The sequence below is a fragment of the Falco biarmicus genome, chromosome 3 (assembly GCF_023638135.1).
Source record: "Falco biarmicus isolate bFalBia1 chromosome 3, bFalBia1.pri, whole genome shotgun sequence".
Lineage (NCBI taxonomy): Eukaryota > Metazoa > Chordata > Aves > Falconiformes > Falconidae > Falco > Falco biarmicus.
The window spans coordinates 1,289,804-1,317,619 of NC_079290.1; the positions used below are offsets into that span (position 1 = coordinate 1,289,804).

At 44.1% G+C, this 27,816-nt stretch overlaps 1 protein-coding gene across 2 annotated transcripts in view; it reads right to left on the minus strand.

The window, feature by feature from the left end:
* Positions 1-27,816, minus strand: part of NDRG1 (N-myc downstream regulated 1) — a 74,487-nt gene that overhangs the window by 19,874 nt on the left and 26,797 nt on the right. The window contains exons 1-3 of one of the 2 annotated variants that reach the window (XM_056331071.1): positions 20,049-20,179; positions 6,538-6,616; positions 3,797-3,832 (exon numbers count right to left, since the gene is read on the minus strand). In XM_056331071.1, the coding sequence (XP_056187046.1) occupies positions 3,797-3,832; positions 6,538-6,600 (99 nt within the window). In that variant the 5' untranslated portion in view covers positions 6,601-6,616; positions 20,049-20,179. Of the gene's footprint in view, positions 1-3,796; positions 3,833-6,537; positions 6,617-20,048; positions 20,180-27,816 lie in introns of those variants that run through there. The other variant, XM_056331070.1, reaches the window with a different exon arrangement.

Sequence of the window (27,816 nt, forward strand, 5' to 3'; positions counted from 1 at the left end):
AGTGACATTTTTTTGACATTTTGTCATGAAGTTGGAAGGGGGAGCTAATCTCTAAGTTGGTAACAGAAGTATTCCTTCCCCTCTCTACCCTGCCTAAGGAAGGCATGGATTGAGGAACGTGTTTATGAACAGGTTGTTTTCTAAAGTATGCGATTTTAACCAAAACGCTTTAGATTTCTAAAAAGGAAAACCATACACACACTGCACTTCTTGCTAAAACTACTGTATTTTACATTTTAAGTAAAACACTGCATTCCATCAAGATTATTTTAAAGCTTTTAAATATGCTTAATCCTCAATTACCATCTCATGCATTTGTTTTAATGTATAGTATTATGCCTGTTAGATACACCTCCCTTTTCTTGCCTCAGAACTGAGGGAAATGCTTCAGAACTTTTAAAGAGGATTTAAATGGCTTTTGAGTTGTTAGGATGCAGTATATTTTAAGTTCATATTACTTAAGAAATTTAGTATATGCAGGTACTAGTATATTATTTTTCACTTTTTTTTTCAGTATCTTGAAGATCAAAAATATTTGAGCTTTTTATGTGGTATTGCAATGCTAGATTTCAAATCCTTTTGCCCTGAAGTTATTTAACATTTTCCCCCTAGCTTTTTCTACTTCAAAATATTGTTTCAATTCATCTTGTGCCTCTTTAAAACCCCAATGCCCACCTCTCCAGGTATTCTCTTTTTGTTTGTTCATTTAGATTTCTATTTTAAACTAGCAATATTAAGAAAACAGTTCCCCAGTTGAGGCTGTGAGTTGGGTACATTAATGTGTGATGACTTTAGATGCAAATGTGACTCTGCTAAGGTGAAAGCCAGTAACAAAAATTTTGGTGCAGGAAGTGAAGCAGATTATTGCTGTAATTCTTCCCAGGGATTCTTCCTAGTCCAATTAGCACTGGGTCGCACTGCTCTGCAAAAGCACAAAACCACAACCACCCCCCAACCTTCTCCTTCAGGGACTCAAAAGGCTGAGGAAATGCACGTAACATGCTGCGATGCCCCAGGCTGCACCCACTGACAGCAATGGGACACCCACCCTGTGGCACCATGAGGACCAGCTGACTTGCCTCCCCTGGCAAGGTGGCTCCTTCCCTCCTCCCTTCACAGGCAGGAGACAAACCCATCTCTGCCACCTACAGCTGCCACACAGCTTGGAAAGTTTTGCGTAGTTAATGAGAGCAGCTCCTGATGGACCGCTCTCTTCTGGAACACAAAGCAAAGAGAATACATGCAGCGATGAGGAGCCAGCTCTCCATCGGCTCCACTACCACCAGCCCAGAGAACAGGCAAATACAAATGGGAAATACAACTAAAACACACTTGGCTGACAGAGCAGCGCAAGGCATGCTGCCCTGCACCAGTTTACCATTAATCATGCTCAAACAGGTTTGGTCAGGAACATTCCCCTTCTTGGGAGGCAAGGGACCTCCATTTAAATTCTCAGGTGGGTCCCACAGACAGACACAGTGCTGCCTGAAGGCAGCTCAGAGCTGTGCATTCTTCCATTCCTTGTCTTGGCCATTCCCTGGTAACTTCACAAAAGCTTTACCCCAGAAAATAACCACACGCGCATCTTGCGACGTGTGTTTTCAGAAGGGTGACACTGCATGATATAGTGCTTGCTTCAAAAATGGAAAAGTAGGTTTAACTCGGGTCCGTCTAAAACAGCATGGGAAATAAGGGTCTATTTCTTTCCAAACCCAAATAACTAGATAAAATTTATTCTTGGTAACAAGACACCTTATAGACAGTCACTACTTGTCACTAGTGGCAGAAACAAAATTATTAACTGTATAGTTTGTTCTAGAAGAATGGAGCAAGTTGCAAGGGATATGGTGGACACCAATAGCCATACATAGGCATTAAGTAAGAAGCTCCATCCTGCCAAGCGCTGATCACCTCCTTCCCTGGCCAGGTCCATCCTCCTCACAAATGCGGCTCACAGGAAAGGTTGCTTATTAGGAGCACAGATGAGCTTCAGTGTCAGTCCTGAGTGAGCTGGGTCCTCCAGAACTTCTCCAGTGAACCTACCAACTGAGTCTCTTCTAACAGCTTAAAACCACCTCTTTCATAGATCAGCCACAGAAGAACTTGAAGACACATAGGTAGGGTAGTTGTGCTTTTAAGGACCAAAGCTAAGCCTCCTTTGCAGTGGCAGTTCTTAACATAACAGATTGAGACTGTTCTTCCACCTTTTTCCTTCCTGAAGTAGAATAACCAAAGATTAAACCCTAACAGAGAACGATTATCAAAAAAGCAAGAGCTGGCAGAACAGGGCTAAATGACAAGAGCCACTGTGCTGGATTAGCGACAGTTAATCTAAAACATGGAAAAAACCAAAAAGGTTTAGAGAATTTGATCTTTCAAGTTAAAAAAAAAAAATCTATATATACACACATGGTTTACAACCAAGCAAATTTCTTCCAAGAATAGAAATCAAATATGGGTCACTTCTGGATTCTTAATCCAAACACAGCAGTATTCCTGTTAGCAGACTTAATCTGGGATTCAGATTTATTCAGACCAAGTGATCAATCTGGACCCAAACAGAAAGCTTCTCCCATGTTGTACACAGCCCTGCAAAAGTTGCATGGCGACAGCTTTAACTTACATTTAGCAAGACTTCAGGCAGTGGATTACATCATTAGAAAGGATGAGGGGGAAGATACAGGATTAATATAAACTATAACTGTCTCTCTTGGTTTCCAGGGTAAGGATTGTTGAGTTTGTGCTGTTTTTTTTTTTTTTAACCAATTCACAAAACATTGAGTAAAAATATAGGCAGGTGCAAAGAAAGTGCAAAATGCCACAAAGTACGAACAGGTAATTTCCTTCAAGGACCTCTGCCTGAACACTCGAGAGACTAGAACAATTTAATAGCTTTCCTTATTTCTGCACAGTCTACCTCCCTCCTACACGGCTTGTGGAAATAAGACACCCAGCAATCCTCTTTTTCCAACACATACTCCTTGTCCTCAGCAATGGGAATTCACCTCTCGCCCCTTCTGCCGAGGCGAGTACCAGCTCCCGTGTCTCCCTCCCAGTCCAACCCAGCCTGGCTCCCACAGCCACACGCTTCCTTAGTCGCAGCTTAAGAACCAGCAAGGACAAAATTCTCAGTCAGAAGCACAAGTGTCAATGAAATAATATACAAGGGGAGCTAAGAGAATTACAAAGTCACCTCTCAAAAGCATAACACGCAGGGAAAGTGGAAAGCCACCATGTGACCTAGCGGTGCTCCTTGTGAACGCTGATGTGCTGGCTGTAAATAAACTTAAGGAAACTACCGACACCCCTGTGACAGACAAAATTGATTGCTTAGCGCCTTCCACTGCTCCACAGGCTTCAGGAATCTTTTGGAAACTTTCAACTGCATAATGGGATGCATCGAGAGGGACGTTTCCTCCAAGGAAACGCACACACACTGCTAATGAAAGCAAACTAATGGGGGAAAGTGTGTGCATCAATGTGGGAGGGGAATATTTTGCTTTCATTACCCGTGCTGAAAAATCTCATTCTCCTAGCAAGAATAAAACTGCCTGCAACCCAGCCACCCCTTTTGGATAAAACTTTTTTAGCTTCAGTCTGAAAAGACCTCCTGCAGTCCCCTTCACATTGCTACATCAGAGCCCCATTCAGGTCCCTCCCCCACAGGAACAGTACTTCTGGCCAGCAGTCAGTCATTTCTGATCACATTTTGCTGTTCTCTCAAATGTCCATTTAGTTTCCCCTTGTACCAAAAGGGAAAATAAAAAAAGAAAAAAAGAGGAATAGCTTTACTTGCCTGAACATCAAAGTCTGGAAGGAGGCGAGTGATAGCCTGTGAAGAGATTTCAAAGTATTAATGCAAGTAACTTGTGCAGCTACAGAAACCTGTGCTGGGACACGTGTGTTCTAACCCCCTGGTTCTGCAGCCAAGAGCTCTGTCCCGTCCCTTCCTTCAAGGAAAGCTGAACATCAAAATTCACCCGAGACCTTTTACCCACTAATCTTCACAAAGAACATGAAAGCAGTAAAATACTAGATTACAGACCAGCAAAATAAATCACAAAAGCTAGCGCATCTTCAGCTATTTTTAAATCACTGGACAGGTTGGAGCAGTAAAACACCGACCTCTTCTTGATTGCTTATTGTAGCCATAGGACAGCCAACAGCCCCCCTCAGTCCTGACGACGATGGGAAGCCACTGCTCCAGCATGCACCGAGCACTTGCAACTCGGTTAAGCAGTCGTTACTGGGATTTGGTTACACGATGTGGAAGGTGGGAAAGGTTTTATCCCAGCCAAAATCAGGCCTTGTTATGTTTGGGAGGCTGGCTGGACAGAGAGAGGTCTGTTTCAACTCATGACCATCACTGTTACTGAGAAGCTCCCATGCCTGTTGAAGATCTCCACAGAAAAGAAGTTAGGAGAAGTCCTCCTTCCTCACTTCCAGTAGTCTAAAAGGCACCTTACTTCAAAGGAGGAAGTATCTTACAGTCACCTCCTTTTATTAATAGACAAGGAAGAAGTCAAACTCTAATTTCCATCAGAGGGCTGAAAACAGAGGGAAGAACAGCAAAGCAAACACTTTTTATGCTGCAGAGTACGACAGAAAAGCCAAAGCTTGACAAGGGTATCGAGAAAAAAAAAAATCAAAGCTTAAGATCCTAGCGAGGGCATCGCTCAGTCCCAGAAGCCCAGGTAGACTAATGACAGAAAATGTCTTATTATTGGGCAATATCATCTCAAGACTGTGGACCTCAGAGCACCACAGCCCAACTAGTAATTATGACAGGACTCTAGAGCCGTGATCTTCAGGCAATTAGGCAGTGTCTTGCACACACAAGCAAATAGCTAAAGAGCTGACTGAGCTTGTGGAAGTCATGGTACACAACCTTAGCTTTAGAGAACATGCTGGGGTTTAATTTTACTATACTGTTGGCCTCATGATCTTTTAAACATAGTTAATGTCGTACACTGTTGCTCCAGCGGGGTCCAAAGTGGAAAGGAATTAAGTTTACGTGGCACCCATACAGGCAGCATACGAAGCAAGGCTCATCACTGTTAAGGAACAAAGACTCAGCTGTAGGAGAAACCTAAGCACAACAAGCCAGGATGCGACTTCAGAGTGTATCACCAGCTCCACTATTAACCCTAGTGTGTGCTGTGTGTCCTTCAGGGCAATCTTTCCACTTTCTCAAAACACACTAAGCGACTTCCTTCATCTATATTAAGAATGGCCACAGAGGAAATCAAACTCTGCTGGTTTCTCCATGTAGACAACAGTTAAAGTAACATTGTGAATAGATGCACATAGGGTTCACGGCCAAGATTCCAACTTTTGAGCTACATGCTACAGAAACTCAGGAAGTTAATCAGCGTTTTAAGATATTTCTGAACTTTGAAGCAAAAGCATTTCAGTACCCGTAGGACTTCTGCTGAGAATCCCCCTTGCTTTGCTACTACCAAACAATATTGGCATTAAAAAGGGATCTTAGTTTCTGAAAAGTCTGAGTGCTGCATTCACTGGTACCCAAACAAGCTCTGCTTTCATGCAATGTCCTTGGCAAAGGAGCTGTGTTTAAAGTTCCTCCAGCCATTTCACTGCAGTCGCAAGTGGAAATCATTTTCTGAAGTGTTTACACAAAAGAGGTAGGGAATAAAAAAGAAAGTAGCAGAGACAGTCATGAATAGTTCTAGTGTAGAAAACCAGGGAAAAAACCCAACATGCTTATACATGTCATTGTCAAGAATTACAATCGTTAGGAACAAAAGAAAAAATCTTGTTTTGATTCAAGAAATAAACAGAGAGGTTCCTTCATGCATTACATTTGCCACAAACATATCAAAGTGCAGAGCGCTGCTACCACCAGTCAGACAGCCACTAACCTAGATGCTGTGGGCAGTTTCGAAGAAAATGATGCAAAAACAAATGGAAAGAAGTACAACAAGGTGAAGCAAGAAAAAGGCTAGGGTGTTTCTACACTGCAGCCCCAGAGGAAAGGCTGCAGCTTGTGCACACCCAACGGCTGCAGACCTGGTAGCAGTTTAGCTGTAACTCATAGCTCAGTGCAGGCAGAGAGGACTAGATGGGGCACAGTTGTATCTCTGGACTCAGATGTGCCCAAAGGAAAAGCAAAGGCTCTCTCTGTGCCTCCCTGAAAGGTAGCTAAGAGAGCAACGTTGGTATCTTTACGTTGAGAAGTCTATAGGCATAGATGGATATATGTGATACAGCACAACTGGCATCATTCCAAATGGCTAAAGACATAAAGACACCCAGAACTGTCATGATTTAGAAAACAAAAAGTGTCACCACCAGAGTAGGACTAGAGAAGAGTAAAACCAAAGATCAAAAAATAGCAAATAATTAAGGCTGGTTTGCATTATTAAAAAAAAACCCAACACTCTTATTCCATCTCCAGTTTCCCTTACTTGTTTCTTCCATTACAATAGGTTAGAACTAATCCAAGAACACATGTGCAGTTCCAACAGCAGCCCTGAAATAAAACACATAAGCTCTAGAAAACTTTAAAATAATTACCTCCTCCTTCTCCACCAGAGGTTTCACCTCCGCAAGGTGAGCATCCTGGAACTCTGTTGACATGGTCAGTAGCTGATATCTGCAAAGATGAGAAAAGATTTGTTCTCAGCGTGCATCAAAGATTAAATATGGGAACAAAGACGCTCCGCCCAGTCCCCCCACCCAGCATCTCAGGTTATAGTTTAAAAGACCTCTGCAAGAAGGTTATGGATCTCTTGTAAAATGCCTCCCTGGTTTATTTGTATACACAGTCCTGCACAATACAAGATTAAAGAAATATTAAGGCTGCAAGATCAAACAGAAGTTTGACAGCTTCAAAACAGGGAATGCTGAAGGAAACAGGGCAGGGACCAGTACAGAGAGTGTCATGGAAACTGGCATTTCGCAGGTGAAAGGAGGCATAGCCGAATCTGCACAACCGCCTTCTGAGATTAGCTTGAATACTTGACTGATTTTTTGTGGGGGTGTTTTTTGGGTTTTTTTATTTATTTATTGTAATGCAGGCTCCCTCTCCATCTCCAGATCTTTACTCTACGCAAACGGACCTGGACACTCACTAGCATCACTTTACTCTCAGATCGATGCGCTCCATTCTCTGGGACAGACACACCTTCCTTGATCTGAACAAACAAACAGTACCGAGTCAAACAGATACCCCTGTAAGTGGACACCTCATTAGGTGCATGCGATAATGCTATTTTCAAAACTGTCAAAGGAAGGAATAAGATTGCCGTGTCCTACTCTAGGGAAGGACCGGCATCACGATACCATGGGAAGCTTAACCAGGAACACAGCCATGGCCAAAGCCCAGAAGAGGCGACCGCCGAGGCCGGTGGCGCAGCAGGCTGTGCTGCGGGTGCAGTGTGCCTTCTGCATTTGGACCAACAGGCATCTCTGTTCAGCGACAGCATCAGCCCAAACTGGGAGTTAAAAAGAAGAACGGCCTCTTTTCATTCTCTTACCAAAGATAAGGTGCTGGAAACAGAGGGCTGTTCCCTGTGAAGTTTTAGTGAATGACCAGAAACAATTCCCAAAGATACTGAAACTGTTTTAACAGCAAGAGGACAAATTCAAAAGTCAAAGTACGTTTGCTACACTTCCTCTGGCCTGCTGGAGAAATACCTATCATGTCCGTTCTGGGCATCTTCAGACAAAATTGGAAATGTATTAACTACGCAACTATAAAACAAATCAATTAGTTACTTTTTAAGAAAAGTTTTGAATAGTCTCAAGTGAGCTCACAAAGCCAGCCAAAAGGCTGAAACACGTTTAGGAATTATTGACTAAGTATAACCGCAAATATTTTAATTATTAACAGTTTTTCTGAAGATACGCATAAAACTACAGAACAAAATCTAAACCAATTCTTTAAACAATGATTTCCTGCCCCCTGACTTAAATCTGATTTAAGCCAATCAACCCTGTCTACATAAATGACCTGGGGCTCAAGAAGGGCTGTGAAGCCCACAGGAGTATCCAGGAGCTGACAGTGGCAACAGCATCATTTTTACTCTGCCCCATGGGTTAAGTCAGTGCACTTCTCCCTGGGCAAAGATGCTCTAATGAGATGCTAAAGATGCTCTAGTGAGAAAGTGCAAGATGGTTAGATGCTGGAGGAAGCTATGCAGCAGCACGCGCAGATTAACACAGTTAATCTGCTGAAAAAACGTTGCTGTTCATGCACACGCAAACACCTTCAGATTTTTAGGAACCCTTTTTGTAATTATGCAATTGGGTGGATTTTTGGTAAAGAATTAGACTGGGGATTTTAAGCTTAGAGAAATGCTTCATGAGTATTTAACCTCACCACTTGAGGCATGGGCACAGCAACAAAACTGGCCGCACTGCCAGTAATTTGTTATCCAAATTAAAGGGCATCAGACGTACTTAAATAGTCACATAAGTCAAGACAGAGTTAACTGCCCAGCAGCCACTCTAATCCACTGTTTTTTCCTCCACGTTTTCCAGTAAGTTTTGCTTGTTACAGATTTTAACCATAAAGAACAAGCAAAAAACTACTTTGCCAAAATTGCAAACAACTGCAAGTGACATTTTCAAGTGTTACATATTTTCGCAGTTACAGCCATCTATGTAATCGGACAGTCTACACAGTGAGCAATTGTGCATGGCAGAGAGGGCAAATAAATGCTGCTACAGTATTTGGAGATTAAAAATATTTATATGCAGTTGTACCTAACTCAACTTGCCTTTTTTTTTTTGCAATTCAGCAAGTTCTGTCAAGACAGAAGTAACACTTTGATGTTGCATGTAATTCTGCAATAAGGAGTAGAAGTGCAAGAGATTTTTCCATGTTTAGCCTATAGGGGAGAAAAGTTAGAAGCCAGGTCCCCTACAGTTTTCCAGTAAGAAACAACTCAGGGAACAAAGTCACAGCTAGTGTTTGTGGAAGAAAGTTGTTTACATGGGACAGTTTCAGATTTTTAGGGACTCTGAGCACTGACTACAAATGACCAAAAAAAAAACCTGTGCCAAAAAGAACAAGATGGGCGCCTTTTATAGCCTTAAAATACAATCCTGTTTTCATAATAGTTCAAAGTTGTTGCTCTACGTTTCCGAAAGAGCCAGCACTAGGAAGTGCTGACCAGCAGATTACACGACTGGTGTAAAGTCTGCTGAACAAAAGCCCAACGTGTACCAAGTTCTCGCTTTTGGAAAGATACCAGATCTTGGAGCCACAAAATGTTTTCAGATCAGGCATTTCCAAGCTCTGCGTTTTCCTTCTCTGCATCAGGAATACCTGAAACATTCCTCCCAAGAAACAACCTTGTCATCAGGCAGCACAACAACATGCTCTTTGTTCACGAGAGCTGGCAAACAAAGCCCTGCTATCGGACAGCGCTGTAAAAAACATCTTATTTTCCAAAGAGAAAAATGCTGGGGAAGTGGTTTTGTACCACCCATGTTCAGCACAAATTTTATAATCTCTAAATAGGTGCTTTGTGCTTCCCCCCGTTATGTGACAGGGTAGCTCAAAGCTACAGTAACTGCGTAACTCTCCTGAATAGATAACCATACAAGCATTCCTTTATACGCATTTCAAAGCGCTTGCCTCACAGAAGTCTTCAAAACACAAAGTTCATTTGTATCGGCAAGCAGTAGTGTAAAGTTGCCAGCTTGGGGAAAAACAATTTTTACTCCACTTGGCCAATTCAGCCTGCTAAGTGGTCCCAAGTTCTCCTCTCTGGGACAAGCCACCTCCAGCCAGTGGACACCCACTACCTTGCACCCAGGTATCTGTTACACTTGCTGCTCAGAGGGTGAAGTTTTAAACCAACTGTACTTCTAACTAAGAAAAAAATACAGCAGTTTTGCAGCTGACAAAGTGCTTTAAAACATTGTCTACCTTTGCCAACTAGCAAGAAAGGCATCAAACCAGCCCCTAGGAAGCAAGGGGGGACAAGGGGTAGAGTGAAGTCATCCATGCAATACTGTGTTCACTGATTTCATTCAAAGAAGCTTTTCTGCACCCATTCCAGCCCAAACCCACTGCTGCAAAACCACTGGAGCAGGTGTCATAACCAAGGCTAGCAGGTCAGGAATCATTCTACTGAGCCTGGTTATTTCGCTCTTAAAGGTTCAGAATACATCACCTGTCCCTCTGCACCATTGCTGGTGGGACAGTCATTGCTGAAGATTTGTTTCAGCAGTAGGGGGTACAGGATGGATGGGCAACCCGGCTTTGCACAACAGGGAACCCAATTAAGCTAAGAAGCCACACATTGGGCCATCCATCCTCAGGCACCAGCAATGTTGCAATTGTAAAGTACCAAATGTTAGGTAGTCCTCATATATGTGACCAAATTCATTCCAAGCAGAGAAACAAAACAAGTTCAAAGACTCCTCATTTTAAACTTTATTCTTCTGAAGATATGCATATGGTTGTCCAAGCTTGTGCCACGGGGTGCATCATGAGGTACGATGGTTGAATGTCCACAAAGGGCTGGGGAAACTGCTACCAGCACCACAGGACTTGCCTCTGCCCTCATACTCGTGTTTTTTATTTACATACTATCACTGAAAACAACAGGAAAATACTCCTGCCTAAGTATTTCATAAAGACAGCAATTTCCTCAAAACAGCTTGTTTAAAACACTGGCAGCAGAGATCATTCTTGAGTACTGACACATGGAAGGGTAACCTCACCAGAGCAGCTCGATGGCATTTCCATCTTTGCAGGCTGAGCAAGCAGGAGGGACAGCAATCACTTTACACGTGGTACTAAGTATTCACGAGCATTTAACAGCAAAGAGGGAGAAGGCCATGGGCACTGTGGGTCAGTCACAGCTCCCAAGCGCTGGTGTTGCTGTCTTTGAAGAGAGAGTGACCATACAAGACTGGGCTCCTGGGCCACACGTGGGAGGTGTTTCCAAGCCAGCCACATCACTCTGCACTTTATCCCATGAAAGCCACAAGTGTCTTCAGAGCTCAGGCACCAAAGCAGGTAGAAAGGACAGGGGTGGCAATTTGAGGGTTTGTGTATCTACAGCAGCTGAAAGCACAGTTATAAAGAAGCAAGGATGAGGCAAGGATGGAGCAAGCAAAGATGTCTCCAGAGCTCTGCAGAAGCTGATTAGCAAAGATCCCCATCAGTTTCAGGTCAGAAAAATAACCAAGCGGACCAGACCTCGGACAATGAAGCAAGGAAAGTTACTGTGACACTCAAACAGTATGAGTCTTACATATGGTCAATTAGACCTCTTCCAGTCATTTAACAGTAAATGCAGTAAACTAGTCTGGCTGGCCCCGAGACAAAAAACTGTTACTGTAAGCTGGACTGCAGCTTGAAAAAACTTGTCTCTGTTTAGTGGAGACAAGTGAGTGGTGCGTGTGTGGTTACAGTCCACAATGCACACTCATTAGGTGCACTTCACATTTTATCATAAACTTGACAAATGTAATCTTCCTGTTTGTGATTAATTTGAAAATTATGCATTTTGCAAGTATCCAAAACAGCTCATGCATAAGCATCTGCCCACACTTATGCCCGATTTAAGCTACTCTTTGTTACAGGCGCTGGTATCACGAGGTCCTTTGTGTACAGAGTTACTGATCTTCTCTGACATAGATGCACACAATAAATCACAAAAGAGGTTTTACAGCAGTTCCTCCCCTTTAGAAAAAGCAGGTGACTTGTGAGAGTTAAGTAGCCTCCAACTAAACAGTCTGAGCAACAAGCGTCACAAGTTGAAGATGCTCAACTACCTGGGACTCTGGGTTTCCTTAGCCTCTGATTATACATGATTATCTCTGCAACTGAAGTTAATAACCTGAAACAAAGGAAGCCTGGCAGCATATTCCTTAAATAAACTCAAGTTTCAAATCAGAAAAGGTCAGGAAACAAGGAATTAAATTTCGTATCAGGGAACTGAAACAACTACCCTGCCTGGTGGCCTCTGGTTCACAGATGTCCTGCAAATCATCATCACCCAGTCCTCTTTGGGCACAGCACTGCCAATATTCAGTTTAATTATTTTTTTGCTTCTTTTTAACCAATTTGCTTTTATTTCCTTTCAGCCCCATTTGTGAGCTATTCCACCAGCATGCTTTAGTGAAGGCTCCAGTTGAGAATAAGAGCTAGTATCTGGAAAAACACACACAAACCTGGGATTTTTAGGAGCATAATATAGCATACCAGTGATTCGGAGAGCCAAAAATACAAAAGGGCTTAAAGTTTTAGCCATTTTTAAGTTTAGACTTATGCTACGTGCTAATCAATCCGATTAGGAAACTGAAACGTTTTAGCTGAGAACTTGAGCCCTGTGCCAAGGAATGGCCGGTGAAGCTGACGGAGGTGGCTGCAAGGACAGAGCCAGCAGCTGATACGAGTAGATGCTGGGCACACCTGTGCAGTCAGAAAGGCAAGATCACCAGGCTCACCTCCAGTCCTTTTCTTCTGGCTGTGTTTCGCTTGTGAGCAGAGCTGGTGCCTGTAGGGGTACAGAGCTGTTCAGCTGCAATCACCCTGAGGCTGGCCATAGCCTGGAAACTGCCAGCTCCTCAGACCAGGAACTGGTCACTCTTCACAGGTGTGCTACGCTCAGGCAGCCATACATTGACAGCAGCATCAAAACAAAGTGAGCTGGAACCAGCCCTTCTGTCTACTCCACAGATGTTGCGCAAGAAAACTGTTGCAATGCAGCTTGCACAATCCTCTCGCTGTGGGATGCGGTGAAGAATGTTCCTTGGAAAGCTCAGGGTCCTCCCATGTTTCACAGGAGTAGGAGCTGGATGTGGCAAGGGTTGGTGTGCTAGCCAAAGGACATGGCTGCTGCCCCCATCCTGGGCACCCCCTGTTGTGTCACACACACACACCCCCCTCCAGTACAATGAGCAGCTACTTTATTCCTGGCAGGCTGGGAAATGGAGAGCTTGCAATGTCTTAGGGCTTTTTTCCTGTTGTAGCAATCCCTAATACCACTTACGCTGTAATATCACAACTCCGTCAGAGACAGATTACAAACCCTAATGAAAGTTCTCCAAAATTTCTTTAGCATCTGGCACCTGAAACTAATGCTGGTCATAACCACTTTTCACAGAGGTATCTCCAATATTGCAAAGTTTCTTTAGGGAGAGATTTAAAAATATTAGTGCCTCCCAGGGTGCTCCAGATACAAAAAGTGCTGTCACCCTGTTCCCACTCCTCACACAGCCACCACTCACCGCCCACATGGCTGCAAACAGTCCTCGAGGAACGTGACAGTGCAGGGTGGAGGGAGGGGAATTCAGGGCTTCTGTAAGAAATCCTACATCTGAGTGGCAGCCTAAGTTTGTTTGGAAACACGTTATACCCATTGGTACGGGTGCCAATATTGTCCTTTAGCTCTAAAGGACTCCAGGCTGTGGGTGGCAGCACTGCAGGGTGGGAAGAGCAAGAGCCATCAGCCGCCTTCCCAGGCTTTGTTTTCTTACCCCTCCAAGCCAGCCTGTCTCCTTCCACTGCCCCAGCACCCTCCTAGCATCCTCCCAACACCCTTCTCAGCATTCACCCCACTCCTCCGCCAACTGACTGCAAACAAATCTTAAGCAAAGACGTCGGGGTGATGCACTGGTACAGAACCCGACACCTGCCTCGCACCTGGGTGCTAGGCTGGGCGTGCGCTGGTTAAATAACAAATACTGCAAAGATGCATTAGGCATTTCATAACATGGAAGTGACTGCTTCTGCCACAAAGATTGCAGTCTGAACAGACAAGAAACAAGCTATTGTTCCTGCAGCTCACCAGTGTCAGGCCATGCTCCCCACCCCCTCCTATACTCAATCTCCCATGCTTTAAGAGTTCATAGCTTCTGCCCAGCTGCAACTGCTTCAAAAAGTGGGTGGTTCTGTGCAAGTTAGAGGCAAAACCATACTGAGATTATTCCAGAAGGGACAGGCTCATAGTATACTCAGATGAGGAATATTATTTGGCTCTCTAGGTTGCACGCTTGCAAGTATACAGCAGTTTCTTTTCAGATGTTTTGCATTTTCATGTTGATGTTGCAAAGCATACTGAAGTTACAAAACATCACAGTTAAGGTTGAGGATTTATCTTAATTTGCATTTATTCATTAGATCATACTCTATGGGTTACAGCTTCCAAGTAAATATATGACTTGCTCTACCACCTATTAAAACCACTTGCTCACTGCTATTACAAGTTCTGTTTATAATCCCTGACAAAATGTCTGGGCTGAAGTTTTCCATAGTAAGTGTCTGAGGATTTTTGTTTGGTTGAGGATCAAAGTATATTTTATGGATATTATTTTGTTCCTGTGAGTTTCCAATCCCCTTTTCTAGGATGACCTTTACATTCTAGACCTTAATGGTGGGCTCAAACTTTGTGCAAATGGCCACTGTGTTAGGGACACATTTTTCTTCTTCCCAAGAAAGTCCCATTATAAAATTACCCAAATTTAACAAGCATTCGTACATGCTGGACTACTAGATTTGGGTAACAGTCTTCCATTGCTCGCAAGCCTCGGCACCTGCAGATACAAAATTGTCTTCCTGAGAGCTGAGCACATTCCTGCCTGTATTGCTGCAGATGGGACTGGGGGAGGGAGCACCTAAGTTAGCACCATCCACTGCCAGAATCCTCCTTGCTTCTCAAAATAAAGACTTTCAAAGTCCTTCAAAGTCGGCAAAAAGCAATTCTTCATGCTCTGCTGACAGTTTTCAAAACCTTACCCATCCATGCTCCAGGTTAGCACCTACTACATCAGGCAGAGAACTTACAGTTGTATCACTTAGGTTGGAGCTATGCATGGCCAAGCTTTCATGTAAGATTGCAACTTTATACACAACTTTATTAAATCCTGTATGTTTCACAAGGGGTGGGGGGGGGGGTGGGGGGGAGTGTCCCATGCTCTTAAGTTGAATCATCTAGGGAAAAGAATAGTATTTTGAATTCACCATAATATAAAGGGTCATCATAAAACTCTGCAGTGCTTCTGCTTCATAGACTTCATACTTCTACTTCACAGTCACATAACCCAGTATGTTGCAGTTTTGTCCAATGACACAAATGTATTTTATAACTTAGCATGGATATGACATATATAATACACACAGACCATGTTTAGAGCACTCTAGAACTACAGCAGTAGGAAAACGACATCATCAGCTTTACAAGGTGCACAGCAGCTTCCTGAAGGAAGCAACCCGAAAACGCACAGCGAGAGCAATCCTTCCTTCCTCTGACAGCGCACTTCCCATCTGGACGCTGCTTACTGTGTTCACAGATAAAGGTTCCTTTCAAAGCTGCATTCTGCTGTGCCAGTTACTTTTCTATTTTACCTTATGCCTACCAATAAACTCACACACATATAAAAAATATATTACCACTCTTTTGCTTTGAACACCAGTGCTTCCACCTACAGAGCCCTCAGAAGGGGCGTTACAGCTGAAGATCTTTATCACTCATCTTTTCTTCCCCAAAAATCTGAATTTCTTAAGTTGCAAGAGTAGTGAAATGGCAAGGACAGGAAAAAATAAAAATAACACACAGAAAACCCAAGGGATGGTTGAAAGCATATGGAAAGATTTGTTTTACAGTCAGGTTTTCATGCTGCACTGGGTTCTAAGGTTTGCTCTTTCCATTAATTTTTATATCATCCTTACAGTACTAGCAGAATGGCCTTACACATCCATGGTAGAAAATAAGCTAAAAGAGCCATAGTTTTGAAGCTATGCTTAGTTCAGACAGGAAGCAGCCAGTTAAAGGCTTGGAAAAGTAGTGAATATCCAGTTTTAAAAACAGCACTTGAAGAGGAAGATCTGCACTGACCAACTTCCAGCTACCAAGAGAAAAAAAAAACCCGACAGATGAAAAAGATATATTAAAATTCTGACAATTAACTGAAAGGAAGTAGCACAAAACCCCAAAGAAACATAGGAAACGTGATCAGCCACACAAAATAAGAGCAGTAGAACTGACATACATCCTGCTTTGTACAAACAGATACAGCTGTGGAAAATTTCATCAGCATCGGTAGTCCAGCTGTGCATCAGCAAGCACACTGCAGAGCACCTCTGCATGAGGAACACCCCATTCGACAACAAACCACTGGGCATTATCCAAAGTCAACACTGTCATGTCAGCTGGGAAACAAACCAGGCGTGATCCTGCAGCAGCCCTTAGCTAAAAGTAAAACTAAACTCATCTCCCTCATCATCCAACACAGCAGCTTGCACAATCGAGTATGAAACTTGGGTAATTGCAGGCTTTACTTTTTCTTCTTTACTCCACACTTGCTGTGCTGAATTCAATGTTGACTAATGGTACTGATTCTCATGGATGCTCAGTACTGAGGTTAATTATGTCATAATAACATTTTAACAACACATGATCACATATTCAGGAGATGCTCTGAATGGTTCTTTACTGCTGCTTCAACTCCAGAGCCAAAGGGAATTAACAACCTGCTGACTGGCCCTGCTGAAGTCACCCAGGGCTCTGAATATGATGGATAGGAAAAAAAAGCCACCACCATTGGAGAGAAACATCAAGTTCAATAGCCATTATATTCATAGCCATTGATTTCCAAGAGGCCTAACCCAGATTTTAGCCATCCGTAGCAACACACACCACCAAACCTGAAAATGGGGTTGCCTCACTCAGCCTTTTACACAGTTTCAGAATATTACCCATGACTTCCCAGTACCAGCAACTAATTTACTTGCAACTTTTGAGACACAGCTTTTGACAGATGGCAGAGGGGTAACTACTGCTCACTTGACCTACCGGCAGCTGGAGATGCACTCCCCACGCAACGGTCCAGGACAGGTCTTCACCCAGAAGGCTGCAGGGGCAGCACCACCACACAAGAGGTCAGCTTACCAATTTAAACCTAAAAGCTGAAGCTAAAGGGCTATCTACATACAACACCATTTATTTAGTGAAACAGTGACAGGACAAAGTGGGCTCTCCTGTACTTCTGCCCGAGATTTCTAGGTGCTGCCACACAACAGGAACGTTCGATGTGAGCAGTCAGCTGGAAGTCATACTTGAGAGTCTCAAGAACCAGCATTTCATCCCCATGAATAGCCACACAGTTGCGCCTCCTGGTTTTTGGAAGGTTTTCCTTTCAAGCGGTCAGACCAGAGCAACTAGAGAACCCCCACTGCATGCTGCTGGGACTGAACTGATTCAGGCCGCTGGTTTCCCAGGCTTGTACTCCCCCCTGACACCGAACAGGCTTTTGCTGCCCTAAGCTGCCAGCTGTACACATGATGTAAACATTGCTGATCCACCACAGTTAGATTCTATTATTTCTGAGAGTTTCACAGTTTCTACTTGTCTTCATTGTGAAGAGCTTCAAGCCAGTTTCACCCCTTCCATATCTTTTCTTTCACTCTTTGTCTATTTTGAGACAATAAAACGTCTCATTACATATATGCTCCACGTTTTGTGCGACAGATTCTCAGGCTCTAATGAGGTTAACTGAAAAACCAGTATTTTCTATGAGACATTAGAAGTTTGCCAAAATCCCTTAAGCTGGTCATGAGAGGATGTATGTTGCACTTCAGTCAAACAAATTAATCACTTAGGTTTAAAAATCTGAATTAAATAATTTTTCTCACAACAGTTCACTACTAATCCCACCTGAACTACAACAGCAAATTGCTCAACTGCCTTACAACTATTTTTAAGGACCAGGCTCCCATGCCAAACAGGGCATCCCAAGATGCACTGTAAGAATCTCCCCATGTAACAGTCACAGTACAGAAGGGCACATTCAGAGCAAAGCATCTCCCACTGGAGTAGAGAGAACTGGGGAATCATACTATCAAGAATTCATGCAGATGATCTGTTGCAATTTTATCATTCCTTTTTTATTTTGGCAAGAACAAAAAAAGCTGTTGTGCAGAGCAGAAACAGAAAAACTTAAAGAGTCTGGGTTTTTGGTGGTGCAGATGCTAGTTCTTAAACACTGGCAGGCACATGTGGCAGCCGACCCTCAGCAGTGGGTGACACTTTTTTGGCTACTGCAAAATTGTGTGGCCACCTGACACCGATATCTCTACCCCACTGACACCTTGGGTCAAGTGGCCAGTGAATGTGGGGATCAGTACATAAACCCTTTCTTCTTAAGGGATAAAAATGAAAACCCCAGCTTGTAAGACCTTCTAAACCCCTCTTCCCCAGCCTGGTTTCAAGGCCAGCCACTTTGCAGAGTGCAGACTCAAGGGGATGAGTCCATCTCTCACTCCATTCACTGATGGTAGAAATTTCAGTCCAGAGTTTTCAAATCCAGCTCATTCAGGTATCTGCTAAACTGAAGTGCAAGAAACTCAGATTTAGAAGTTGCAGTCTTCAGCTCCCCAAACCGTTATGCCATGGCATCTGTTCAGTTCAGATTGAAAAATACAAGTACAGAAACCGTACACACCCCAAGTAGTCTCTTATCACTGCATTAAAACCTGTTTTCACTGCATCTGTGTTTTCCATGTCAAAATACACACCAGTTCCTCCTGAATATATTAATGTATTCTTCTTCTTCAAGGACACAGAGCTCATTAGTACTCTGGGAACTGTACAAACCTTTTAAGGAACACTACTTTTGCTGCTCCTACTCCTGAGTTTTACCATTTTACCCACAGTCATTAAATTCTTGCTGTGCATAGGACATCGTACAGCATTAGCTGCCTGCTGTTTACTCAAGCACTTGTGATAAAAACACAGTCACTTTACGTCAAACTACGTTAGACTGGTTAAAAAAAAAGCACAAAATTAGAAAGAAAAAAAATGTTCCCAGAGCCAAGTTCCAAGTGCACCAGCTTAATGCCACTGGCTGAAGTTTTGATCTAAGTTATGACTGCAACAGCTAAGACTAAAAACAGCAAGGCAGGCTTCTCCAAGTTGAGTCACCATCCCGGGAATTATTTAGAAGATGTGTAGATGTGGCACTGGTGGACATGGTTTAGTGGTGGCCTTGGCAGTGCTGGGTTAGCCATTGGCCTCCATGATCTTAAAGGTCTTTTCAGACCCAAATGATTCTATGATTCTCTGTTTATCTGAAGCATTCGATAAGCTCCTGTTTACAGGCTGTTCCCATTGCTTGCTCTCAACAGTGAGTTCTCCAGCAGCTGTTTAGCTTTGACACACTTGGACATGCAAAAAAAAGTTGACAAAAAGCCAGAGGAAGTCCAAACAGCGCAACACCTTGCAGAGAATCTGGACAGAAAGCTTCAGGTTGCCTTTGACCTCTTCCGTACCACTACAAATGCATTTTCTAGGTTCAAAATACAGTTCCTATTTAAACAGAAAACTGAGGAGAAAAACATCCAAATAACAGTTGGTAAACACTTCTACCTGAAGCCTAAGAGCATGCTATCCTGGGCATGGGGGGCAAAGTCAGGCACTGTGGGCTTGATAAACAGTGAGCAAGTGTTTCCAAAGGAAAACCGTAACACAACACAAAGCGTTAACCAGAACATCCTCCTAAGCACAAGTGAAATCACTTACTTCATCGGACCCAGTACGCGGCTGTGCCTGCGCTACAAACGCTGCTGTGCAGCGCTCTGAACCCGAAGGCAGGGAGAGCAAACCGCACCTACCATCACACAGGCGGGCAACAACCCCACTGAGACAGCTCACTGGGAAAGGCTGGACAACCAGTCAAGCCTGTCCTCTGCTCCAAAGCCAACGCAGAGCGGCGGCAGCAGAGACAGAAGCAACAAGCCAGCAGCGGCAGCCAACTTCCGTAGGACAAGGACGTGCCCCGGCTCCACAGCCGCCTTCAGCCAGCCCAGCCCGCCGCAGCCGCCCCCCGCAGCCGGGAGGGCCGGGGTACCCGGGCACCCCGCTCGCTGCCCCCTCGGCCGGCAAAGCCCAGCTCGGACAGAGGCGGGGAAAGGGGGGTGGGTGGGGGGGTGTCACCATAAGGACCAGAAAAGGGGTGATGCAAGCACGCGCCCCCGAGGGGGCTGCCAGGTCCACGGAGGGGGGTGGGTGGGTGGGTGGGTGGGTAGGTAGGTAGGTAGGTGGGACGGAGGGAGCCTCCCTTACCTGCCGCGATACTGCTCTGCTACCACCGCCGCGTCCCAACCACCGCCCGTCTGCTGCCGCGGGGCGGATTTATAGCCCGCGCCCCGCCCGCCGGGCGGCGCTGCCCGCTGCCGCCGCCGCCGCCGCCTCCCCGCCGGGAGCACGGGGCGGGCCGCCTCCCGTTTCGGGGCTCCGCCTCGCTGTCCCCGCGCCCCACGGCTCCCCCAGTCGCCCGCAGGCTTTTACGGCGGCTGCAGCGTGGATGCCCGGTCTGCACGGGGTCTCTGAATATCAGCGAGGAACAGCCGCCAGCCCAGGTCCCCCTTTCATCCAGGTCGCGCAGCCCGGCTGGGGGGACACTCACCCCTGGCATCCCCTTCCTGGGCGAGCCCTGGGAGCATTGAGCGGCCGAGACCGGCCACCCTGCTTCCCGAAGCGTTACCGGGCCGATAACAAGGGGTTTCGCCCCAGTTCGGTGGGGAGAGGCCAGCGTGTGCAAAGGGGTTTGCCCTAGGACCGAAAGAGCAGCACTCTTGGGAAAAGCTGAGCAAAGGATCGCGACAGCAGGGTCCTGGCACAGGTGGTCAAAATTGTGCAGATGTATGCACTGCTGCAGAAAAATAAGGCTATTTACCAGATCCTGAATTGCGAAATTGTACACTCATATATTAACGTGACCACTAGGAAAGAATTCTGATTGCAGTAGAAAGAAAATGCCTTCGCACATTTCTGATGAAGTTCAGAGGGTGCAGCGGGTGCTGCACCATGCTGTGTGAGTTTCCCAGCAAACAGTTCTTTGGCAAGAAGCGCAGCTAATCGTTTATTCCAAAAAGAGGCCCCAGCCTGCTGAGTAAAGAATATCTCTATATACACAGTTCTGCGTGTAGCCACCCGCTAAGGGGACGGTTAAACTGTGACAGCCTGAGCTGCTTTTTCTGTGGCTTTTCCATAAAACACGCCCATGTGTGTGATTTCACTCAACAACCTCACTTTTACGGCAGCTTACTGTGACCCAAATGATGAAATCCACAGCATGTTTTCATTCTCCCTTATGCAGTGGCCTGAAGAGGAAATCAGAAATTCCTGAAACTCTGAAACTGTTCCTCTGTTTTCTCAGCTATACAATAAGTTTATTAAGTCTAGTCTATAAAAGCTTGCTGCTGTTCAGATGCATACTAGCTTCTCTCGTCCTAACCCAGCTTCTGCACCTGAGTCAGAAAGTGCTGCCTTTGGAAAAAGAACCCTGGAAGCCTGGTTCCCTTTTCACCATGAAATAACGGGAGACCATGTTGTGTAGCAATAACTATTACGAAGTGTAGAATAAAGGAAATTTCTTATCATGTTTTCTTGCTTCTGATTAGTTAATGTCTGGAAGGATGAAAAGTATTGCTAAAACAACACAAGAGAAGCATTTGTCATTCTAAGACAATGCTGCTCTGTGTGTGCTTTGTTTTTTGAATCATTATTGTCTGACCTTTTTCATACTCATTTTAAACTGTGTGGCCAGGTAACCAATGAAACCGTCACAACTAATTTCATTTCCAACTGATCCTATTTTGAAGTCGTATCTTCAAAACTGTGTCATCAGATCACTGGCTTGCTATGTTTGTTGTGGAAGATCTGTCTAGCTCAGTGTACCGGAGTTATGGAATGAGTGCAAGCACTAGAACCAGAGGATGGGCTTGACTAATTTTCCAGCAGATTAATCCTTCCTTCATCTGGTCATGAAACAAAATCCTAGCTCAGAAACATTCAGTCCTTCAGAAAACAGATCTGGGTCAGTGTCTGAACTGTGTGGTTTGGCCCATCCTCAAGCGGTTTTTCAGTCTGCTGTGCTTGGCTGCTTTTTGGGGAAGGGGCTGAAAGCTCCAGAGATTCAAATGGAATGAGCTGTTCCCCGTGCACTAAATTCAGACTTTTGCAGTAAAAACAAATACTGAGTGTGGAATGAACTGGAGAACTGGAATAAAGTGTTTTCTTTTGCTTTGACCTTTGCATTTTGTTTTCTCATTTAGATCACATGCAGTGTTGGACCCTCAAAAATGTTGCAGACAGGCAGGTAGAAGCCCCCAGGAGTCAGTAGCTGCTAGCCCACATGAGTAGGAAAGCCTGGAAATGTATGAATCCAAACGGAGCCTTCATGCACTCAATCACACTTCCTAGCTATTTTGCTAGCTATGACATAGTGATTTACAGCGTCTTTTGAGGGTGATTGGTGGATTGCAAAAGAAAATGAAGTCATTCCAAAAATCCAAGTATTTTACTATGTGAAGATGTAATTGCTAACGTTTGCACTAGAGAGCCAAATCCTGCCATGTGCCAGAAAGGAGCACAGCTGAAAGCTTGGGGAACGTCATTCCCCTCTGCCTGAAAGAGTCTACATGGAAGACAGGTAGGGAAAACAGGAGTTTCAAGTCTTAATTTGCCAGAGTGGCACCGCTGACGCTGCAACAGCCACAGCCTCTGTGAGTTTTCACCCTGTGCTGGGCTGCACGACGGCTCACGCCACACTCCCATAGCAGCTGAGTGGCTCACGTACCAGTATCTGTACGTGTACAGGCGTGTGTACTTTAGGAACCACTTGCTAGGGAGACAAGATAAGCTGCCACCCATGTGGGCCCACTGGAAATCTAAGGAGTGCTTCCACTGTAAATATTATTTTATTTAATAAACCAGCTCTATGCAGCTGGCATGCACTTGTCCTTTTCAGAAGAGCATCTCTACAGGGGGTGGCTGCCCAGCCACAGACGTCCATTCCTCTACCAGCGAATGGGCTGTTCAAATGAACCTGAAAGCACAAACCCTCTCCAGTGCTCTCTGTGGCTTTCATTTGAGATCACAACATAGGTCTCAGAGATTTTTAAGAGTGAAGTAAACAAGTACGTGATTTATTCTTTCATTTTGTTTTACTAAACTGGGTTATTGTGGGTATGCACACACACAAAGACACATTGGCACTGATAAGGGAAATGGCATACTTTCATGCTAGAGAAAGATTGATCATACGTGCTGAGCAGAAACCTGCCTATTTGTTCCAATACCTGGAAGTAACAATATTTCAGCATTTGAATAGGACTTCAAAACCATTAACTAATCAATGCTTATAAGGCTCCGGTGGAGAGAGGGTCGTGCAAATGAAGAATCACCAGAGCAGAGACTTGATCCAAAGGCCACTGAAGAGTAGCGATTCCATCTATTTCAGTGCTATGGAAACAGATTTTAATTACAAGACTGTTCTCTCCTTTGACATTATATTTCTTGCCATGCCAGCATTAAGAGAGGAAATATCAGTTGTGCTGCAGCAGCAAAGAAGGAAAAAGAATTGAATAAAGTAGGAGTGCAGCATTATTTTTTGCAAAAAACTTGCATTTCTTTAGAAAGATTTCTGCACACTGTTTACATTTAAGCAGTGGTAATATTATTAGTCATTGCAGAAGTTAACTGGGTGTTCCCTTTTTCTTACTAACAATACAGCAGGGATAATTTTGGATTAAGTTACATGTTTTATGAAAAATATACTTGATGTTTGCTGACTCATGTCAAAAGAATTCCCTCTGTGACCCATCTACTATCACACCCCATCCACTGGGAATTTTATTCTACTACAGCCTTTTGTTGTTGCCTTTGGATCCCTTGATGATGCTGACATGTAGCCATATGGATTGGTTATCCCTCCAAAAATTATCCAATGCAGCTTTGAACCAAGGGCAATGACCTCAATAAAAATATAAATAAATAACACCACAGGCTGCAGATTCACATGCCCTTGTCAGAGATTTGCCTGATATTATTCATATCCCCACATAAGTACTAATTTCCAGTTTGGAAACTGCTTTTGGCAAGTTTATCTGCTTCAGCAAAAGCATAGATGTGGGGTGAGTCATTTCGTTGGTCTTGCAATACAAACTTCCTGCCATTTGCAAAGGAAGTAGACTTGTTTAATGTATTTTGGAAGACCAGGGTTCATCTGTAAGTTCATTTGATGGATGGAGGGGATGAGGGTTTGCTTTTGTTTTGCTTTGTTTTGTTTTGAATAGGTATGTCCCTTCAGGAGGATTTTGGTGGAGTGTTTTACCAAGGGGAACATTTCTGTAGGAAGTTCTGGGGTGGAATCTTTGAGCTAAATCCACAGCAGGACTGAGCTGTGGAGCGACAGGGCTGCCTGGCCCCGCATTCGCCGCTCAGGCTTTCACTCTAATGCACGCAGACAACTAAGTGCCGGAGAACTGGGTTTCTGAGAAGTCAACGTGATGAGTGGTAAATGTTAAAGCTAGCCAAGAGAAAAAGCCAAGAGAGACAAGGACTAAAATAGATTTTACGTTTATTTCCACATAAGGTTTTTGACTGAGAGTTCTCTCTGAGAGACGAATACCTATGGTCAGCAAGTGCTTTCTCTGGTACCACTTCACAGTCTGTAACCCACAGACAGTGCAGGCATCTGAGGGACTTGCGTTTAGATACTGTGCTTAGTCAGCTGCGTTTGAGCACAGGTCTTCTGCTTACCAGGAAAAAGTCTTAACCACAGTTTACAGGGTCATTATATACCCATTGCACATTTTGCTTGCATTTCTCCTGTTGGAGCTAATGCACTTTGTAAAAACAATGGCAGTTCATCAATCCAGGCAGGAAAAAGGAAGAATTTGGTTCTACAGCTCACAGATGTCATTGTGAAGGCGGAGAGATAGTAGTTTCACATCCCTGCTACAGCTGGAAGGGGAATTGGGACTGGCCATATACTTCCACTGCTCCTCCAAACAGAAAAGACTCACATTATAATATCTAGATTAAAACCTGTCTCGCGCACCAAGAACTCACAAAGAGAGCCATCATTTTCAAAGCTGTCTTTTGTGCAAAGATTAAGCCATCAGGGACTCTCTGAAACTTGCATGGAGTAAGACAGAAGGGAAGAATTCCCAACTGGGGTTACAGTTAAGATCTAGAGCAATTCCTCTTCCAAGGGTGACAGTGGTTTCACACACATCAGGTGGCAAAGCGCTTCCTGATTTGGTGGCAGCCCAACAGGGGTTTTGAAGATCTCAGTGGCGTCTGCATTTCGAATTAAGGAGGTTCAGGTGAATTCAGCTTGCACATTCATAACAACCAAAGTGCAATGACTACCGCTAATTATCTGTCCTGATGTAGTTGCAATTTATCCACTCAGAGGGGTTCTTTGTGTTTCGCTCCTTTGTCACCTGCCTGCCGCTGGGCAGAGGAAGCAGTACAGTACACCATGGCTCATGAAGATCCCCGTAATTGCTAATGGCCCCAGCACGATGTGTGTGTCTTGTTTGCCCAATGATTGAAACAGAAAGCTATTTGGGGCTGCTGGGAGATCAAAGAATTAGCTTTATAGGTATCTGATAGCCCCCTGCATAAGTTTATTTAGTCCTTCTGGAGGAACGTTGCACTCTTCAGACCTGTCCACCTGTTAAACACACACGTACACACCTGTATGTACAATCATATAGAGCTTGTTTCCTTAGGGATCTATACTAAAAATACAGATAAATACAATAAGTTCCCTTACAGATGTAGCTCTACTGAGCTGGCATGAGATATTACTCTTTTTTTTATTCATGTTGATTTTTTTCATAGTCAGCTATGAGCAGGCAAGGAAGTAGAGAGACCTGTTTTAACTGTGAACGGGAAGCAGTGCCATAAGCCTACACAGCAGTCAGAGGCAAGAGAAATGGAGCCCTGAAAGACTGTAAACTAGGGGGGATTTTCCTCAACTGTCTCAGAGGTAGGTGGTCTTCTCCATCCCATTCCTGACAGGAAACTTTACGTTTATTGGAAAGGGTTTACTCTGGCTAAAGACAGCCAGTTAGCAAGTACTGCCTTCAGCATTAACAACTATCCTTTGACATTTCTTTTCTTTCCAAAATGACCCACAAGAAGACAGGCCTCACACAGGTCATTGATTCAGTTTCTGAAGCACTGGATGAGTAAAGAACTTAGCAGAACCCAACTGATGCTCACAGGTGCTCATCTACAACTTCTTGCATTTATAATCCTCCCTCAGTCTGCCTGGCCAACACCTTGGGGTGTCAGGGCTCTCCATCCCCATTCACTAAGTGGGGAGAATCTGACCAGCAATTGCAACCGCTTTTGTCTGCTGCAAATTCAATGCAAGTTTAAAGAAGCACTTTTATAAAAGCTTGTAGTTTATACAAACTTTCATAAAAGCTGCTTTCACATACTAGAAAACAAGGATTCTATATACTTGAGCATTATGAGGAAAACCCTTCTTACATCCACCCTAGAGGCACAGCATGAGGGAGTTCAAACAGAACTCATTTGGGGCCTGCACAAGCAACTTGAAGGAGACTTTAAGTCATTTATGTCAAACAGACTTTGCAGCAACCTGTTCTTTAGCAAAAAGGTATGACCAAGGAGGTGCTGGCTATGAGTGTGTGCTCTGATAAATTATGCCATTCGAAGCAAGAGATCACAGGACTTTGAAGCCACCAGAAAATCTCCTGTTTCCACTTTGTTGCGGGTCACATCAGCTGATATGCCTGCAACTCCTGTGCCGACCAGGGAAGAAGGCACCAAAGGCAATTTGGCATCTTTTTGATTCTCTGTGGTCACTATTTGTCTGAACAGAATTGCTCCAAAACTGAAGTTCAGGTGTCTCACTCTCTCCCTTTAGTCCCTATCTTTAGTTATTTTTTATTATATCTTTATATATATTCTTATCTATATTATTATCTTTAGTTATTTTTAAAGAAGTTCCTCTACCAGCTAGAAATCTGGGAAGAATGTCCCTCCTCATCACCTCCTTCTCCCACTCGCTCTGGCTGAGGCGTTGCCACACACTCAACTACATAGCCACAGGTGCATGCGTGTGTACCAGAATCTTTCCCATTCCCTTTTTCACAGCCTTTCTGAAGGAACATCCAAGTCACATCTCAGCTGAACTTTTGAACCCCCCAAGGCTGAGAAAGCTTGAATACAAGCAAAAACATGCTGGTGGGTGCCTATCGGTTTGAAGAACAGCTAAGCAACTACAAGTCAGAACTCTGTCTTCACTTATGTCTGATAAAGAAGAGCTGGTAAAAGGCCTGATCGTTGTCTAATCTTCCTAATGTAGTAATGTTGTATGTGCTCTGCTTGAAAATGCACTTAAAAGTATATGTCCTTTTGCCCTGAGCACACATTTACATAGCAATAACACAGCCAAGCAATTAACTAAAAGAAAGTCTGGTTCTGCAAGACCCTAAATGACATGTATCAGTTGCAATCAGTTAGACGACTACAGTTTTCTAAAGATTTTTTTTGTTATAAATCCTGCTCTTACAGCTTTGAACCCAAAGTTAAAGAAGCACAAAGTAATTTTGTGCATTGGCACTGTGTACTCAGGGCTGACCACTCCAACAGGCCTGGGACCACCTGGGACCACGTTCATGGTCTTGTGCTCCTGTGCATAAAATACAAACACCTATCAAACATATACCTCAGATTTCTCCCCTGTCTTGTGTTGAGGCAGAGAAGATGGATGTTGGCTCACTTCTTACAGAAGTTTTAAAGAGGCTGCCACAGAGGAGACTGGACACTAACAGCAGGTTTTGATTGCAGTCCGCTTCAGGGGTCACTTTAGGCATCATTTGACAAAGACCGGGAGTGCCGCCTTAGGACAAAGTAATGGAGGGAGTAGGGGACAGGAGAAGAGAGCAATAGGTAAGCTGACTGCAGCTCTTGCAGCAAAACTAGATGTGCTCTTTTTGCCAGCCATTTCTAAACAGTTGCTCAGAATCAACCAACCAGTTCTAAATCAGCAGTTCATTCA